The sequence below is a fragment of the Ctenopharyngodon idella genome, chromosome 16 (genome assembly GCF_019924925.1).
Source record: "Ctenopharyngodon idella isolate HZGC_01 chromosome 16, HZGC01, whole genome shotgun sequence".
Classification (NCBI taxonomy): Eukaryota; Metazoa; Chordata; class Actinopteri; order Cypriniformes; family Xenocyprididae; genus Ctenopharyngodon; species Ctenopharyngodon idella.
In genome coordinates this window covers 9,375,181-9,393,788 of record NC_067235.1, presented here as the reverse complement: position 1 = coordinate 9,393,788, position 18,608 = coordinate 9,375,181, and the positions used below count along the sequence as shown (strand labels likewise).

At 36.7% G+C, this 18,608-nt stretch overlaps 2 protein-coding genes across 4 annotated transcripts in view; both read right to left on the bottom strand.

The window, feature by feature from the left end:
- ddc (dopa decarboxylase) overlaps window positions 1-4,204 on the bottom strand; it is a 35,922-nt gene extending 31,718 nt beyond the window's left edge. Inside the window, exons 1-2 of the mRNA XM_051865953.1 lie at window positions 4,036-4,204; window positions 1,730-1,938 (exon numbers count right to left, since the gene is read on the bottom strand). Coding sequence (XP_051721913.1) covers window positions 1,730-1,930 — 201 coding nt within the window. The 5' untranslated portion in view covers window positions 1,931-1,938; window positions 4,036-4,204. The remainder of the gene's footprint in view (window positions 1-1,729; window positions 1,939-4,035) is intronic.
- Window positions 4,205-8,178: 3,974 nt separating this feature from the next.
- grb10b (growth factor receptor-bound protein 10b) overlaps window positions 8,179-18,608 on the bottom strand; it is a 118,324-nt gene continuing 107,894 nt past the window's right edge. For all 3 annotated transcript variants that reach the window (XM_051864892.1, XM_051864893.1, XM_051864894.1), the window contains 7 exons: window positions 18,499-18,597; window positions 17,530-17,607; window positions 16,995-17,111; window positions 14,251-14,317; window positions 13,867-13,954; window positions 13,671-13,764; window positions 8,179-12,313 (listed from right to left, as the gene is read on the bottom strand). In XM_051864892.1, the coding sequence (XP_051720852.1) occupies window positions 12,167-12,313; window positions 13,671-13,764; window positions 13,867-13,954; window positions 14,251-14,317; window positions 16,995-17,111; window positions 17,530-17,607; window positions 18,499-18,597 (690 nt within the window). In that variant the 3' untranslated portion in view covers window positions 8,179-12,166. The remainder of the gene's footprint in view (window positions 12,314-13,670; window positions 13,765-13,866; window positions 13,955-14,250; window positions 14,318-16,994; window positions 17,112-17,529; window positions 17,608-18,498; window positions 18,598-18,608) is intronic.

The following is an 18,608-nucleotide window of genomic DNA, read 5'->3' as shown; positions in this document are numbered from 1 at the left end:
TAAAAATACTTCATAAAACCTGACAAAAGTCTTCTCAACACCTTCATACACACACATATTTTGTATGTACAGTTTATGTCATTTTAAGTAAGATTACAAAGGCAAATGATCTTGTCTTCTTCTCATACCATGTGCTCCTGTGACCATGTGTCAGAAAAGGACGTCCCACCTTCAAATGGTGCTTGATAGTGACTCCCACACCTTACTGGACTGTTCTTTGATACTTTTTCAACCTTTCTAATTGGTTGCAATCATTTAAAGAAACATGTACTAAACATAGGGTTTAAGAAAACTTTCCGTTGCCTGAGGGCAAAGCTGTGCTGTACAGTTAACATTTTATCTACCTAAAGAGTAAGGGGACTGTGATATGTCAGATTTAGTTTGGCTGTTCTGTTGTTGTTCACCTTTGCTCTTTCAAACAGGGATTATGACTTCAGAAATAGTGACATCAGGGTTTCTCTCTCAGAAAGTTAAAGGTTAGATGAAATTATGAAGGCTAGATGAAATTATTCCATGTGTTTAGCGGAGGAGAGAGCTTGAGGCACTGTGTGTCTTTCTCTCTCTTGCAGGATTTTCCTATTGTGAGTCATTCATTAGCTCCAGCACACACTCTTAAACAAGCATTAAAACAAGACTTCTGAAAAGGAAAATTGGTCTAATTGGACACAGTGGGAAGGTTAACACCTTTAACTGAATTACAATGTTTGTTTTTTCCTCTGAGCTATGAAATGAAGGGGTGGGGGAGGCTTTTCTCTGACCCCAGGTCAGAGTTTAATGATTCATTTCCTTCAGATTGTAGCCACAAAGAAAGGTGGACTTTGAGCATGTCTAATTAAAGAAAACCTTGAGGGTCTCTCGATGTGGCCACTGGCCAGTAAAACAAAATACAGTGTATCTTTATCTGTAAAAGATAAATCATACAGATTTATGAATATTTGCACTTACATTATCAGCATAGTGAATAACATAACTCCATCATCCTATCTGTTTAATACTTGGTAGACTATCAGTTTAAATGGTAGACAACTTTAGATAAAAGCTGGCAAAAGGTTCAGTCCAATTTCGCAGTTCTAAATTGGTATAATAAATTCAAACCATCAAAGAATGTTTAGACAAATGTGTTTATTCAAGCAACAATTTATCATGTTGAATTTCTAGTTCAAAATTTTCATAAAGTACTTTTTTTTTTGTGAATTTTGCTTTCCAAAATAAAATTCCAATGATTATATTTATGCTATAGCTGTTGGATAAGCAAACAAACACAAAACTACATTAACATACATTCAGGAAAGGGTAGGATATACTCTATAATAAATGTAGAACTGAAATGATACTTTTGCAAGCTTTTACAAACATTAGATTAAATGGTTACACTTTATTTTAAGGTGTCTTGTTACAGTGTAACTATACATTTCAGTACTAAGTAATGTCAAGTAACAAAATGTATATAATTAGGGCTAGGGTTAGGGTTTGGTTAGTTGCATGTAATTACGCATAATTTACTGTTATTACTACAGTAAACAGCAGTTGCCTCTACCATTGGGGTGCTGTTGTCACAAACGTTAACATGATCAATGGTTTAAATGATCAAATGCTTATTAGCCATCAAGACTTTACTGTACATACATTGACTTAAAGCTAAAGGTAAGAGAACATCCTGTTAAAATAAATAAATAAATCTTACCAGTAGAAAATGGTGTCATACTGTAGCTGGTTAGCACTGACTCACCCCTGGCATGATCACCCTCTCTATGTCTTTGACCACATCCTCATAGTTCTCTGCCTCCTCCGGGGCCTCCTCAGGAATCAACGACCTCAGATATCCAGGCTCCACATCAGGGTAAACCTGCCTCTTCTCAATGTTCTCTAAATAATCCGCCACATAGTCCACCATCTCCTTCCCGCGTCTCCGGAACTCTGCAGCGTCCATCGTTTTGGCTGAAAGAGGAGTAGAGTCTTTCAGTGGGGAGAATAAAAGACAATCTGATGTAGGTTCCTCTTAATGTCCTCAAATGAGGAGAGATGTAATTATATTAGTGTGATTGAGACTGTTTTCATGGACAACATGACTCTCAGTATCTTAACAGGAAAATTAGAGCCAAAGGCCACATGTTCAAGACATAAAATAAGAAATTCTCAACAATACATTAGTTTCAGGGATTATTTTATTTTTTACTTTAAGAATTCTGATCAGTAGATCACTAAACAATCCTACAGCATTTCAGTGTTGTTTTAGTATTATACTCTCGTAGTTTTCACTCAGTTCATGTGAGTTCAGTGGTTCAATCTTAATATTATAAAGCAACGAGAAAACTTTTTGTGCACCAAAAAACAAAATAACGACTTTTCAACAATATCTAGTGACGGCCGATTTTAAAACACTGCTTCAACGCTTTACGAATCTTTTGTTTTCGAATCAGTGGTTCGGATCGCGTAAACGAAGCCTCGTTTTCTGAAATCACGCGACTTTGGCACTCCGAACCACTGATTCGAAACAAAAGATTTGTAAAGCTTTGAAGCAGTTCAGGGACATTGCTGGCAATGGAGGCCTCACTGAGCCAATGGATTTCATTAAAAATATCTTAATTTGTGTTCCGAAGATGAACGAAGGTCTTACAGGTGTAGAACGACATTAGGGTGAGTAATAAATTACATTATTTTCATTTTTGGGTGAACTAACCCTTTAATATATTACTACAGTAACTACATGTAACGTAAATGTAATTGTAAAATAAAGTGTTAGCCTACAGTTTTAATTAATATTTAGATTCTTGCTTTTATTTATTTATTTATTTATTGGGGTAAATAATATTTGATTTATTTTAGTGCATAAATGAATTCTATTTGTGTGAATATGAAAAAAAATCCCCCCCAAAAACGCTAAAACATAATCAACCTTTATCCCTGCACACGAGTAACAATATTCTGCTGATAAGAACGTCACAGGTTGCCAAATACACACTAGTACAAAATGAACAATGATCTGAACTTTCCAACCTAAAGTTTTAACAGTATGCTGGCACAGCTAATTCACAATAACTTTTAATAGAGCAAATATAACAGAAAGAAACTACAGTATATTAGTGAAAGCGTTGTTCTAAAAGAGCTCTGGCTGTATCAGCAGGGTTGGTGACAGTGACTACTACTAATTATTTGTATGCCTGTTATCTCTTCACCCTAATCCACATAATACAAATGGATTGAGATGTGTCAGTGTGTGTGTGTGTGTGTGTGTGTGAGTGTGTGTGTATGCATGCAAGTGATGACTCATCCAGAAGGTGGCTGGTCATTTTGATTACGTACTAGTAAGTACTATTAAAGTTCATCTTTGCACACATGGACAAACATAAATTTGCTATTTGAGGACAAATCATGGACTTACATTGACAAACCCTAACCCTATGCCTAAAAGATTTATTTATTTATTTATTTATTTATTTGTATTTTGTTAGCATTTTTACTATATATTCCCAAATGTCCTTAATGAAAAATAAAGCTATTTAAACTAAAGAATATACTTCTGAAGACAAACAACCCAGCAAATGCAAAGAAGCATGTTTGATCAATCATTATCCTAATGTTCCTAAAACAATTTTGAGGAAAGGAAAAGCATATAAAAGCTTGAATTAATAATCAATCTGATTTTGATTTGTAAAGCTACAGGCATCTCAGAAAACACTTTATGGGTTGTCAAGTGCAGATATATACTTTATGGCATGTCATGCTGACCTGAAGGACGTGTTTTAAAAATTTAGTAAAAGCTAAAGTCTGCTGACATTTGACTTATCACATTTAACTGGCATGGTGACATTTTTTTTAAATATTAAACTCAACATGCTTTATAATAAAAAAAATTAAATGCAGAAAGAGAAAGTAAAGACAATCGACCTCAGTAGTTATGCATGTCATCAACATGACAAAATCCCATAATAGTCCTGTATTTGGACCTTGTACCTGGACTGTGTTCTAAACGCTCAACAAGTGTTACACTCATAGTAACTCTCTCTTTCCTCTAATAGCTTTCATTGTACTTACAGTGTCAGGCAAAAAAGAAGAACTGTCCCTCTCGTCGGTCCTCACACGCTTTCTGTTTGTTTCAAACACACATATATGAACACATACACACAGAGCAAAGCAGAGTGATGTGGAACAGCAGGGAAGCCTGGGGGTTTATCAGCCCTGCCACCGTTCAGACGGCCAATCAGAACGAGGCTTTCATTCAAAGCAGCGCACACAGGCAGGGCAAAAGGAGCTGATTCATATAGAGTTAATGAGAACCTGTTCACTTTCCACAAACACTTTCACAATTACAGACATACAATACAATACAATACAATACAAGTCTACATAAAAAAGGCAACCCCCCTCTGTAATGTGCAGTGCAGACCATTATATCACTCTGAATAATCACTTTATCACAATAATAGCATATAGCAATTAAAAAAAAAAAAAAGGTTAACGTATAAGATCACATGTAAGATCTCACACAGATCATCCTGGTCTTAGCTATCAATATTTTATGGAACTGTTATTTTGCAGTTATTAGGGGCATCTGATGTGCCTCCGTACAGATTACAGCCATTTCACATTGAAATGACTCAACAATATGCCAATAATATATTGTATGATGGAATAAATGTGTTTTCTTGTAAAGTTAGTCATTAGATCTGCATTAGATCAGGTTTCCCTCTCACATCTTGAGTGAATTAGCACTGGAACCAAAGAACAGAAGCAGACTATTTGAAAAGCTATCCACAAAAGCCATATATTAAAGACATCTATCAGGTCTAGCCACCAATTAATCAATATATGTTTATAAAAAATAAAACCTTTAGCCATGAAACCGAGATAATTGCATATCTGCCAAATCTCTCTGCCAAAATTAATTATAAACAGTTTTCTTCATCACCTTTGTCTTCTAAAAGATGGTTTGAAGTTCCAAAGTGTTTGGTGGTTTGGTGATAAAAATGTCCTATTTTCTTTTTTTTTTTTCTTTCTTTTCTTTAACAAGATATATATATATATATATATATATATATATATATATATATATATATATATATATTCATGGAACTAGTACAACAAATTATGATTTTAAATGTAAAAGGTGTGAGGTAAAAGAGTTTTATTTATTTATTTATTTTTTACTCCATACTACACTTTAAAAGTGCTGGGTAGTTTCAACCCATGTTGGAACCGTTTACATTTTTAAAGACCCCCTTTGGTGAAAATCAAGTTTTTAATGTTGTTTATATGTCTGGTGTTTTTAATATGCTTTAAGACAAACCATGTGCAAATTCATACGTGAACACCATTGCTGAGTATTTTCTTCCTAAAACTGCAGTGAACCAAAGACAGTCTCAAAAACACATTTTGAAATCGCCGGTGTTCCTTACATCACAAACTACCTTGTAACCAATCACGTCAATGTGGGGGCGGGCTTTAGCATATTATTAATATGCTCTAAAGCAGGGGAGTCTCAAGAGAAGCCAGGTTATCCCGGTATATTTTTCTGTTGGTATGAAAAATCATGTACATTTAGCAATATTTTGGGCAAATTATGTATATGATGTATATTACAATGTTATGATGAACTATATGCCTTTCTCCACTGATGCTCTAAGTTGTTCAAAGCATTTCTAAGGATACAGATTTTTTAGAAAGCAGGCTGAGATGGCGAACAGAAACATGGTTTGTGTAACATTAGCAACACATTATTAGCTGTTTGATAACGTAGTCAAGCAAAAGACTAATCATATTAATTACTGTTACGTGTCAGATGTATTAAAGAGCAACACATAAAACACATTACCATACCATCTGATACATCGACTTTGTAGACGACCCTGTATAATTCACTCTTTCTCTTCTTCTGAGTCAGTTTCTGGTTTAAACATATATGGCGGAATTAAACCAGTATGTCCACTTGCAACAGTGCAGCGTTTACTACAGTAAAGTTGACTGAGTGGATCTCTGAGCCGGTGTAAGTGGAGGTGGGGGCTAATTTGCGTATTCATTGTTCTGCATATACTAAATGAAGCAAGGGTGTAGAGTTACATTTAAGCTATTTTAAGGCAAGATTTTTTTCACACGAAAAAATGTTTAAATGTCATTTTAGTGATCAAAGATGAGTTTTAAGGGATAAAATTACAGGGTGTTAAATTACAAGACTACAGGGGGACTTTCAATTTTTAAACCCAAACAGGCCTTCTGTAGATCCTGTATACTGACACATCAATCATGTATAACTCATATTGCTGGGAACTCATTACTAATTGACTGTACAGGATGTGCAGAACTAGTTTAGTTGATTTGAAACAGAGAAAAATAAACCTTTCTACCGTCAGGTGAGGATGATTGAAATGGCCTACTGTTTATGAGATTGTCTGCCCTCTAGTGGACGTGAACATGGCTTGCATCAAACTGTAACAGGTGATTCTACAAATAATACAGCATATAGTCTTATTGTATATAATGTAGTGTAATATCTGCTGATCACAACTCTCTGTTTAGAACCTTTATGAGAAATGTGCACTGTTGTGTATATGTGTTGAACAGTTCACTTCTAAGATGCAGCAGAACTGATTAAAGTCTATAATATGTTTTTTTTGTTTTTTTTGTAACAGAATATACATTTTACATTTAGAAGTTATTAAAATAATTTTGTTAATGTAAAACACATTTTAAACTCCAATACGGCCTTCAAAATTATTTGTACTGCTGACAAGATTAAAAAGGAATATTTTTTAGAATAAGCTCATCCATCCTGTGTAAACACTATGAAATACTATGCATGAAATGTACTATAAACTTAACCTTAAACTATCATTGCTATAAGATTATTTAGGGGGTTTGGCAGGGGAAAAAAACATATTACAGTTGTACACAGGAAAGCTGCTCTCACCACTTATTCACATGTTCCCTTAAAAGTAAACATCATACAAAGCCCTAGCACACGTGTTATACACTGAAGCGCAAATCAGGTCGTTACCAGCGCTAGTGACTCAATCATATGTATGTAAGTGTGTGATGTTTGCTTCCTAACATAATATCAACACACCTTGAGATATAGCAATGAATTAATGCTTTATTCTAAACAGAATATATCAGTCCCTTATTTGTACAAAAATAAACACCCAAAAAAGGTTACAGTTAGAATTTGTAAGCCATTCAGCTATTTACAGAACCAAACAGAACACATTATCAGTACAGAATTTGAAAAGAAGAAACTTTTTTTTTTCTATCCATGTTTTTGTTTGTTTGTTTCATTCCCTGAAATACATAGATTCATATTTATTTCTATTTTACTTACATTTACGGGCATGATATATATATATATATATATATATATTTTTTTTTTTTTTTTTTTTTGCATTGAGCAAACATACACAATGCTCATTAAATTTTACCGATTGTTGGGTAAAGGTTCTGATAAACTATGCAGTGGAAGAAGTCACAGAAGTTCTGCTTTGCATTACAGTGTACACGTTACATTTGTTATACTATGTTGCTATGACAAGAGCAATAATTAAAATCAGATCCACAAAATTACACATTAAGTACATGTTGTTCATTAGAAAGGACTACTTATGTATAATGCAATAACATGAAAACTGTAATAAAAAGCAGGACCTCCTCTTTCATCACAACTATACTTGTGACAAATGGTCACAAATCCTCGATCAGTAACCATAACCTGAGAAAGAACACCCTCTCAGGTCGACATTAGTGAAGAGAGAGAGGATGGGCCATGGGGTTTTGAGGCACCTGATATGCATATGCTTTAAAACAATAGTTCGCTCAAAAATTAAAAGTCATTATTTATTCGCCTTTTGTGTCATTCCAAATTCTGGCATGGAACACAAAAGGAGCTATCTAGCAGAATGTCCAAGTTGCTCTGTTCCATACCATTCACTGTATGGGGAAAAAAGCAGCTTGGAATGATTTGAGGGTGAGTAAATGATGACAGAATTCAAACTTTTGGGTGAACTATCCCTTTAAGAAAGGATAGAGCTTCCACCCTTTCTTAAAGGGATAGTTCACCCAAAAATTTACTGTGGAAGCTATATGATACAAATCCTACAGTCATTCCAGACGAAGCTAGAATATATTGAAGGCCAGAGATTCGTCAAGAGAGAAAAAAGAAAGAAAAAAAGAAAAGGAAAAACACAACAGAGGTCTGGTGTGGTCAAAGACTCAATAAAAAGAAGTACACTGTTAGTTTAATAAAAAGAAAAATACAGAGAAGTCTTGGTGGTCCACAGGACCATTTTTAAACAGCCTCCACTTCAACCCTGAGCAACCCAGTTACATTCATTTCTTTTAAATATAAAAATGACATTTATTTCTTTCATGATAAACTCTCAACAGATCACACATTTCGCAAATGCTGCTACCAGCTCCTTTCAACAACACTGGGGAAAATGCAAAGAAATTCCGTCTTTGATTCATATTAAAGAAACATTTCTACAATATCTACAAGGCATAAATTTGTTAGCGTTTTCATAATAAGAGTATTTGTGAGAATAAGTGAGTTTTTAAAACAGCAATTTAGCTTAATAATGACCTTCAATGACTAAAAGAGTTCAAAGTCCAGTTTCCTGTCAGCTCAATGCAAACATAACATATTCTGTAAGGTCAATTAGCATGACAAAGCAACATAAAATAAAATAGATTCAATATTTACACACTTAACCAAATAATAAAACTGCACTAAAATAAGTCAAGTTTCTTCATTGTATATGCCATTGTGGAGGAAAAAAAAAAAAAAAAAAAAAAAAAAAAAAAATCTGCATCCAAAAATTCAGTGTGGTATCTACAAACTTGAGTTAGTTGTACATGAATGGAGTGTAACTATAGTGTCCTGCTGAGCTGCATGTTACATGATATATTAAAAAAACAATACAATGCTGCAAATGAAATACATTTGTATGGACAACGTGATTGTAATGTATTACGGTGTTAACACAGAAATGACACCCCAACTATTTGGATTGTGAACAGACATTCTGCTCACTTTAGACTGAACGGCCAACTGATTGACAGGTAAGTTAAGCGCTAATGGTACTCAGACTACCTACAGATCAACTTTACTCACACAGGTGATTCACCAGTAACATATAGTGAACTAGTTTTTAGGTAACCTACAACTTCCTCTCTGGCAAAATTCAAAAATCATGCTTTCACTTGTTAAATGATTTCAGAAAAAAAAAACCCTATACCCTCTCAACTCATTACATCCATCTGTCTGAACCAGGCAGAAACATCCTGATATACTGATACACTAGAAATAGAGTACATTGAAACTGGTTGCAGAATACGTTATCCAATCAGCTTCGTAACTGAAAGTTAGTTTAGTCCTTGGCTGGCTGATTGTATAGCTTCACTTATCAAACCCTGAAAAATAAGGACAATAATGTCAAAGCTTGTGTGTGTATGCATTTATGTGCTTGTGTCTTTTGGTGAATGTAAGACCCACCCAAACTGCAGCTAAATCAACAATGACACACACTCAACCTCAAACAAGGCTTGAATTAACTTAACTGACACTGAGAAAGACATTCAAGTGAATAATAATAGCGCTGATTTAAGCCCTGCAGTCTATTTCTGTGGTTAAATCATTGATCATTGAGGTCTAAGTACTACCTGATCTTACAAAGACTGATCATATCCTTATTACATGGTTTCTTGATTCTGATTGGCCAATCTCTTCCATGTCATGCAATCAAATAGTTTTGATACCGTGTAATAAGTGGCATAATGTACAGTAAGCCGGTTACTATTGCAAATTAAAGAGATTTGAGATTTTTTTTATTGTATTTATTTATTTATTTGTGATAAAAGTCGGCTGATTGTACATTATACCTTACTTAACTGAACCGACATGAATTATATATAACTTAGAATACATCTATGAACTATGAAAGAAAGCTTAATATTACTTTGTGACAGTTAAAACTACTCACAACAATATGGAAATTTGCTAGGGATAGACCTTAATCGTGTAGACGCCATAATTCAAATAACGTGAATGGAAATAAAGCTGTCAGGGATATATGTACAATATTCTGTTCAAGGGTTGCACTGTCGGATTAACGATTGAAAGCAACGTAACGCAACAGTACAACCCACTGAACAGACTGTACTGTATGTCTACCATAAGATCCACGAAAATGGTGTTCTAGATTGGGATACTGATGAAGAATTAGTGTTAAAAGTTTCAAGAAAGGGGGTCCTGTTAATTGAGGTCCGAAAAAATCACAAAAATGTGGAAGAATAGTATCGAACAGCGCTGAGAAAAAACGAAACTAAATTTCAAGTAATCAAATCCAGATAAATAAATAAATTTGTTGAAGCAATGCTTAAAAATGATTGTGTCATTTGCATTTATCTATGTACTGGTCTCTGGGTGAACTTGGAGACATGGTGGCTATGCCCTCTCAATCTAGTTTAATACAATATAGGTACATACTAAAAACATGGCTCTTTCTTTACATTGCATCACAAGTACAGAAAAATGTTTTTTTACACATCCGTTGTACCATGGACAAGGCAGATTAGAAATTTGAACCCCGCCGTTCTGTGGGTGTTCTTAGCCCGGGCTTCACAGTGTGCTGTCCTTGAAACAATCTTTCGAAACATGGAGAGAAAAACAGAAACAACAAAACGGACTGGACCTGGGACTGAAGATGACAGCAGTTATAAAGATTCCAGCTTGTTGATCTAGCTCCTGATAGACTGCGACCTACGGCGAAGTTCCCAGCAGAGGGTTTTAGTGGTTATTCTTCTCTGAACTCAACAGACTCTTAAAAATCAAGGCACCGTTCCTAAAGGATGTGGTGAAGATGTCAGGCCATGTTTACTCATGTTTAAAGAAATAGTTCACTCAAAAACAAAATGTGGGCATTATTTCTTTCACCTTTATGTCCTTCACAAACTCATTTCTGTTTTGTTGAAGAATCATTATCACCATTTCTTTACTCTGGAAGCGAAAGTAGGCTAGACACAAGCTTGGCTGGAGGAGAAGAATGTTAAAATCAAGACCAGACTCATATTTTCACGATCTTGGTCTTGGGAGCATTTGGTCTTGACTCAGACTCAACTCTCTTCTGGTCTCTGTCTTGACTCAGACTCAGCCCTCTTCAGGTCTTGGTCTTGACTCAAACTCAACCTACCCAAGTCTCGGCCTGAACTCAAATGAGCTGGTCTTGAATACGACATTGTCGTAGGGCTTCAAAAGTCGCATTTAATACTTTCATGATGTTTTTTTTTGTCCTTTTTGTAAACTGACAGCCGTGGTCTCTATGAACTGTCTATGAAATATAGTTAATATGACAAATACAAATTTTTCCTTCTGCATTTTATGGAAAAGACTGTCATATGGTTTTGGTACAACAGTAGGGTAGGTAAATGACCCAATTTAATTTTCTGAGGTTAACTATTCCTTGAAGGGGTCACACGTTACTTCTTGGAATGGCCAGTAGAGAGTGCTGCAGGTTATGTTTTGTGATGGGGAAGAACTAAACTGGAGAAGAAAAAACAAAAAAAAGGCCAAATGCATTTATGCATGAGAGTTCTGTGCTCAAGACGATGAGCACATTTAAAAAAAAAAAAAAACAGTATGTCTAAATATTCTAATGATTACAGGTGAAAAGGATAGAAAGCACAATTTTAACGGAAAAGTCTTTTCACAGTACTGAATCCACCAGTCGGCTGTCCACATCTCACAGGACATTGTAGAATCAAACCTGCTTAATTTATGAAAGCAACAATTGCCATAGCTTGTTTGTTCCTGGTTCATGAGTGCAAAATAAAATCAAATATGCAATTTAAGAATGTTCTGCTGGTCTTCCCAATCCACTGTCGCATCTGCACAATTCAGACTGCGGATCCTGAAAACTCCCTCCGGATGATTGTCCTGAGAACCTGCTCTGGCCACGGTCGAGTGTGCAGGTGTCTGAGAGGTTCATCAGCAGCTAACACACAAGCTTTATTTCCTTTATTTCTTGCTGTTCCTGTTTGTGTTTGTTGTTTTGATTTTCTCTCTCCTTGACAGAGAGGGGCTCTCGCAGTGTGCTTTTCTCCAGCCCAGCAGCACAGCATTACACCACAGCACACGCCGTCTTAAGTGTTTTAGTGTCTTTAGGCGGAATCAGGCATATGGAGGTCATAAGGCCACGGTGGTGCAAGGGTGTTTAAGTTTGCAAGGCAGAACTCCTCTGTTCAGCATGTAGAACTCCACCAACTGGATCAGGTCCGTGAATTTAGTGGCGCCATCGTCGAGGCTCAAAAACATTTGACCGTCTTCTTCACACTGGAAAAGGGACGATTAGTCAGTAATTTATAAAAACATTTTATATATGCAGATGCTGTTTCATGCATTCTGAAATTAGTCAGGTTGCAATTTCAATTAATGCAATTTAAATACGTAAAATATTCTAAACTGTTGGATTCTACAGTCAGTTTTCTCTACTGGCTGAGCTACAGTTTGAAAAGATTCTTGCTGAGCATGTCAATTGCAGTCATGCTGACATGTTTACAGCCAGATACCTGAATAATAACACAGTTTAAAGGCACAACATTTTGAAGTTTAAAGAGTTAGTTCACCCAAAAATGAAAATAATGTCATTTATTGTTCTACACCCGTAAGACCTTTGTTCATCTTCGGAACACAAATTAAGATATTTTTGATAAAATCTGATGGCTCAGTGAGGCCTCCATTGCCAACAATGTCACCGAACCTCTCAAGATCCAGAAAGGTAATAAAGACATATTTAAAACAGTTCATGTGAGTACAGTGGTTCTACCTTAATATTATAAAGCGACAAGAATACTTTTTGTGCACCAAAAAAACCAAAATAACGACTTTTCAACAATATCTAGTGATGGCCGATTTCAAAACTGCTTAGAAGCATAACAAATCTTTTGTTTCAAATCAGTGATTCGGATCGCGTATCAAACTGCCAAACTGCTGAAATCACGTGACTTTGGTGCTCCGAACAACGGATTCGAAACAAATGATTCGTTAAGCTTTGAAGCAGTGTTTTGAAATCAGCCATCATTAGATATTGTTGAAAAGTCGTTATTTTGTTTTTTTTGGTGCACAAAAAGTATTCTCGTCGCTCTATAATATTAAGGTAGAACCACTGTACTCACATGAACTGTTTTAAATATATTTTGAGTACCTTTCTGGATCTTGAGAAGCTCGGTGACATTGCTGGCAATAGAGGCCTCACTGAGCCATTGGATTTCATCAAAAATATCTTAATTTGTGTTCCGAAGATGAACGAAGGTCTTACGGGTGTAGAACGACATAAGGGTGAGTAATAAATGAAATAATTTTCATTTTTGGGTGAACTAACCCTTTAACTCTATTGCGCTCCTGAAGTATTGAGGATTGTTACAGGCACAGCAAAGCAAGAATGCATGTTATGTGTAGCAGGCTGTGTGCTTTCAATGCAATGACCAAGCATTTGTATCTGGTTACTTGAGAAGAGTGTTTTTTTGCCTGTCACATTCATTCTCAGAAAGTTAAAATGGCTATTCAGTAAATCTAATGTATTTAAATTTTGTTTCAAGGAATACTAGACATATTTTAAGAAGTGCCATATGTGCATCAGCACAAGTTAATATGCTACATGTTCTAAGTACAAGAAACTATAAAATCTCACCGGTAAAATCTGGAAATGTTTGATTTTCTGATGGTGACACAGTGTAAGTACAAACGCCTTGGGATTGCTCTGGCTGTCCCTCAAAAGAAACATTCTGTTGCACAAAAAACAATTAAGTGTAAGTATCTGTGGCATAGATAGAACAGAGAAGCAACCAGCATGTTTTTGAGAATAATTAATGTGCTATGATATGTACCCATCCACTCTGCCCTGCTGATGGATCAACTTGTGGGACTCCTCTCGTGAAATACGACCATGAAACCACAGCTGAGTTCTGTGGATAACTGGATCAGAGGAGATACAAAATGCCTTTAAGACAAGAATGATGGTGAGCAATTCTCTACAAAATGCTGTGCACATTTGATGCTACCTTTCCTTCAAAAGCAGGTATATCACATTCTTATATTGCAAGGATTTCATCTACACAACCTGACATTAATTTTCTTTTCTTATTAAAACGTTGTATGATAGTAATGATTGTAACTTTTTGTTTCAGATTTAGTTTTTCAATTTTACTTTTTTTAATAAAATAAATTAATTATTTTATTCAGCAAGGATGTCAAAATGCTCTAGAAAGTACCTCCACTTAATGATGAGGGGTGTAGTGGGCTGGGACTTCCTAGGATATTCATACGCTGACTTCTCTTCTGAAAAAAGAAAGACACGAAAACGACACAATCAATCAACTCTAAAATTTCTACATCATGCTACACTAAATGGACAAAATTATTGGGACACATCAACAGGGACTGTAGTGACATTTGCATTTAAAAACCATATACACTAATATGGAGTTGGTGCCCCCTTTGCAGCTATAGCAGCCTTCATTCTTCTGGGAAGGCTTTCCACAACATTCTAGAGTGTTTCTGTGCGAATTTTTGCCTATTCATCCAGTACAGAGCATTTGTGAGGTCAGGCACTGATGTTGGACAAGAAGGCCTGTCTTCACAATCTCTATTCCAGTTCATCCCAAAGGTGTTCGATGGGGTTGAGATCAAGGCTCTGTGTGGGCCAGTCAAGTTCTTCCACACCAAACTCATCCAACCATGTCTTTATGGACCTTGCTCTGTGCACTGGGGCACTGCCATTCTGAAATAGAAAAGGACCTTCCCAAAAACTTTTCCTACAAAGTTAGAAGCATAGCATTGTCCAAAATGTCTTGGTATGCAGAGGCATTAATATCTCCCTTCACTGGAACTAAGGGGCCTAGCCCAACCCCTGAAAAACAGCCTCATATCTTTATCCGTTCTCCACCTTTACAGCTGGCACAATGCACTCAGGCAGGTAACGTTCTTCTGGCATTCCCGAATCCCAGACTCATCCATCAGACTGCCAACAGAGAAGTGTGATTCGTCATTCCACAGAACATGTTTCCACTGCTCCAGAGTCTAGTGGCATCCATCCGATGCTTGGCATTGTACTTGGTGAAGTGAGGCTTGCATGCAGATGCTCGGCCATGGAAACCCAACCCATGAAGCTCCCGCTGCACAGTTTCTGTGCTGATATTAATGCCAGTGGAAGTTTGGAACTCTTCAGCTATGGAATCAGCAGAACATCGGTGACTTTTATGCACCATGTGCCTCAGCACTCAATGACTTTACATTGTCTTCCGCTTCATGGCTGAGTTGCTGCTGTTTCTAAACACGTTCACTTCCCAATAATACCACTTACAGCTGACTGTAGAATATCTAGCAGGAATGAAATTTCATGAGCTGACTTATTGCAAAGGTGGCATCCTATCACAGTACCATGCTCATCACTGAGCTCTTTGGAATGACCCATTTTTCCACTAATATGTGTATATGCATCTGAATTGGCTAGGTGCTTGATTTTACAGACCTGTGGCAATGGGTCTGATTGAAACACCCGAATTCAATAATTAAGAGGTGTGTCCCAATACTATACTGTCTATACAGTGTAAATTATTACAAGTTGAAATGGTATTTCAAATATGCTATTGACAAAATTTACAATTCTTTCTTATTGATGTAAAATGTAATTTTCAAATCATTTAATCTGTGTTGTAATGGTAAACACTCTTTAGATACATTAATGATATCTTCTGTCACCCATCCATAAAATGTCATATACATACATAAACTCACCCACCACTTTATAAGGTACACCTGTTCAACTGCTTGTTAATGCAAATATCTAATCAGCCAATCACATGGCAGCAACTTAATGCATTTAGGCATGTAGACATGGGCTGTGCCCGAAATCACCCTCTACACCCTCAAATAGGGCAATATTTGAGGGGACAGCCATTTGTAGTGGTGTCCAATGAGTGCACTCATTCAATCCCACAATTCATCGCAATAACGAGTGTACAACCAATGTACACTCAACGGCTAGAGTATACCCATAATGCACTGCAAGAGGCACGCCAAATGAATTAATGAACCCCGCGTCTGACCAGAAGATGGCGCCCGCAGCTGAATCTTTAATCCATCAGAGGAGAATGACCAGACTGGTTTGAGCTGATAGAAAGGCAACAGTAACTCAAGTAACCAGTCATTAAAACCGAGGTATGCAGAAGAGCATCTCTAAACGCACAACATGTCGAACCTTGAAGCAGATGGGCTACAGCAGCAGAAGACAACACCGGGTGCCACTCCTGTCAGCTAAGAACAGGAAACCGAGGACATAATTCACAAGGACTAACCAAAATTGGACAATAGAGATTGGAAAAATGTTGCCTGGTCTGGAAGGTCTTGATTTCTGCTATGGCATTCAGATTGTAGGGTCAGAATTTGGGGTAAACAAAATAAAATCATAGATCCACCCTGCCTTGTATCAACGGTTCAGGCTGCTGATGGTAATGTAATGGTGTGGGGGATATTTTCTTGGCACACTTTGGGCTCCTTAGTACAAATTAAGCATCGTTTAAATGCCACAGCCTACCTGAGTATTGTTGCTGACCATGTCCATCCCTTCTGATGGCTACTTCCAGCAGGATAACGGGCCATGTCACAAAGCTCAAATCATCTCAACTGGTTTCTTGAACATGACATTGAGTTCACTATACTCAAATGACCTACACAGTCACCAGATCTCAATACAATAGTGCACCTTTGGGATGTGGTGGAATGAAAGATTTGCATCATGGATGTGCAGCCGACAAATCTGCAACAACTGCGTGATTCTATGATGTCAATATGGACCAAAATCTCTGAGAAATGTTTCCAGCACCTTGTTGAATCTATGCAACGAAGAATTAAGGCAGTTCTGAAGAACTAACAAGGTGTACCTAATGAAGTGGCCGGTGAGTGTGTGTATATATAAATAAATAAATAATCAACAAAAATGATTATTTGAACTGACTCTCCAGGCATGTCCCTCCTCCATGGCAGCACTCTGAGCCTCCACAGGATTGTCAATCACTCTGCCTATCCTCCCTGAGAAATCCATGGCAACCAGAGAGTTCTCTGAGACACTCCTCTGGAAAAAAAAAGATCAGAAGCAACAATGACTATGTCATATTACAGATGTGTTGCCTTTTGATAATTACTTGGTCATTACCTAGTCTTCATGTCATAAACAAGTAAGTAATGCAATAATCAAAACATTTAAGCATAACATAAACATGGATGGATTGTTGTTTTGTACGCTAACACTTTTTTTAAAAAATCAGAATCGTTTTGCATCTCTGTATTCATTTGTTCTATAATTGTCAGAATTGCATAATATCCATAGGACAAGCTGTAATAATAACTTCACTGCCAACACTTGAACAATCATTCCATAATGTGACATCATGGCCCACATACTGACACATGTGTGATTAATGCTCCATCTGTGAGATAGAGAGGAAGAGAAAAGGAATGCAGGAGTAGGTTAAAGGGAGCGAGAGTCTTACCACAGGCGCTGAGAAGTGTGAAAGCAACGTTTTTCGCTGTTGGGGGATCTTGTAATTTTGATAGAGTAAAATTCCATACTATAAGGAAGAAAAAAAAGTGTTAAGAAGTTGAAGAAAAGAATGATAAAAAAACCAAAAAAAAAACCATAATGCTAATGTGGAGAACAGTTCATTGCATTTAAAATTAATCATTACACACTCAAAGAGTAAATTCTAAAATTAATATTCAAAGATTTTCTCCTCAAATATACTCTTATGAGAGCAGCATTAGTATGGTACACATCGTCATGACTGTATTTTAAATTAATTGGTATTTTTCCTTTCAGCACACAATGTAATAACATACAACATCTATGTATGATGCACAGAACATCACTGTACGTAAGTTATACATGCTCTAGATCATTCAAAGAAAGGTTCTAGATCAGCCTGAAAAGGGTGAAGGTTCTAGATCAGTCAGGGAAAGGATGTGGGTTAAGGTCAGCCTAAAATGGGTATGGGTTTTAGATAAGGGAAAAGGCTCAGGTTCGAGATCAACACTGGAAAGTGTGCAGGTTCTAGACAAGCCAATGAAAGGGTATAGATCAAGGAAGGAAAGGCAGTGGGTTCTAGATTAGTCTGGAAAAGGGTGAGGGTTCTAGATTGCAGATTCTAGATCAGTCAAGGAAAGGGTACAGGTTCTAGATCAGTCAGGGAAAGTATAGGTTTTAGCTTAGTCACACAAAAAGACAACGGAAAGGATACAGGGAGGTTAGAGATGTTCTAGATCAGTCAGGGAAACTGCACAGGTTCTAGTGCAATCAAGGAAAGAGTGTGGGTTCTAGATCAGCCACAGAAATTGCACAGGTTCTAGAGCAGTCAAGGAAAGGGTGTGGGTTCTAGATCAGCCACAGAAAGGGTGCAGGTTCTAGATCAGCCAGGGAAAAGGCAAAGGTACATTAGCCAGTGAAAAGGGATTCCACTACCAACCTTAAAGAGTCTGAAGGCCGTCATCCAGCATGTTCTGCTCTGCTCATCCTCTGCACACAACATCCTCAGTTCTTTCACTTCATTCCTTACTTTGTTAGGCTGAAAATGAT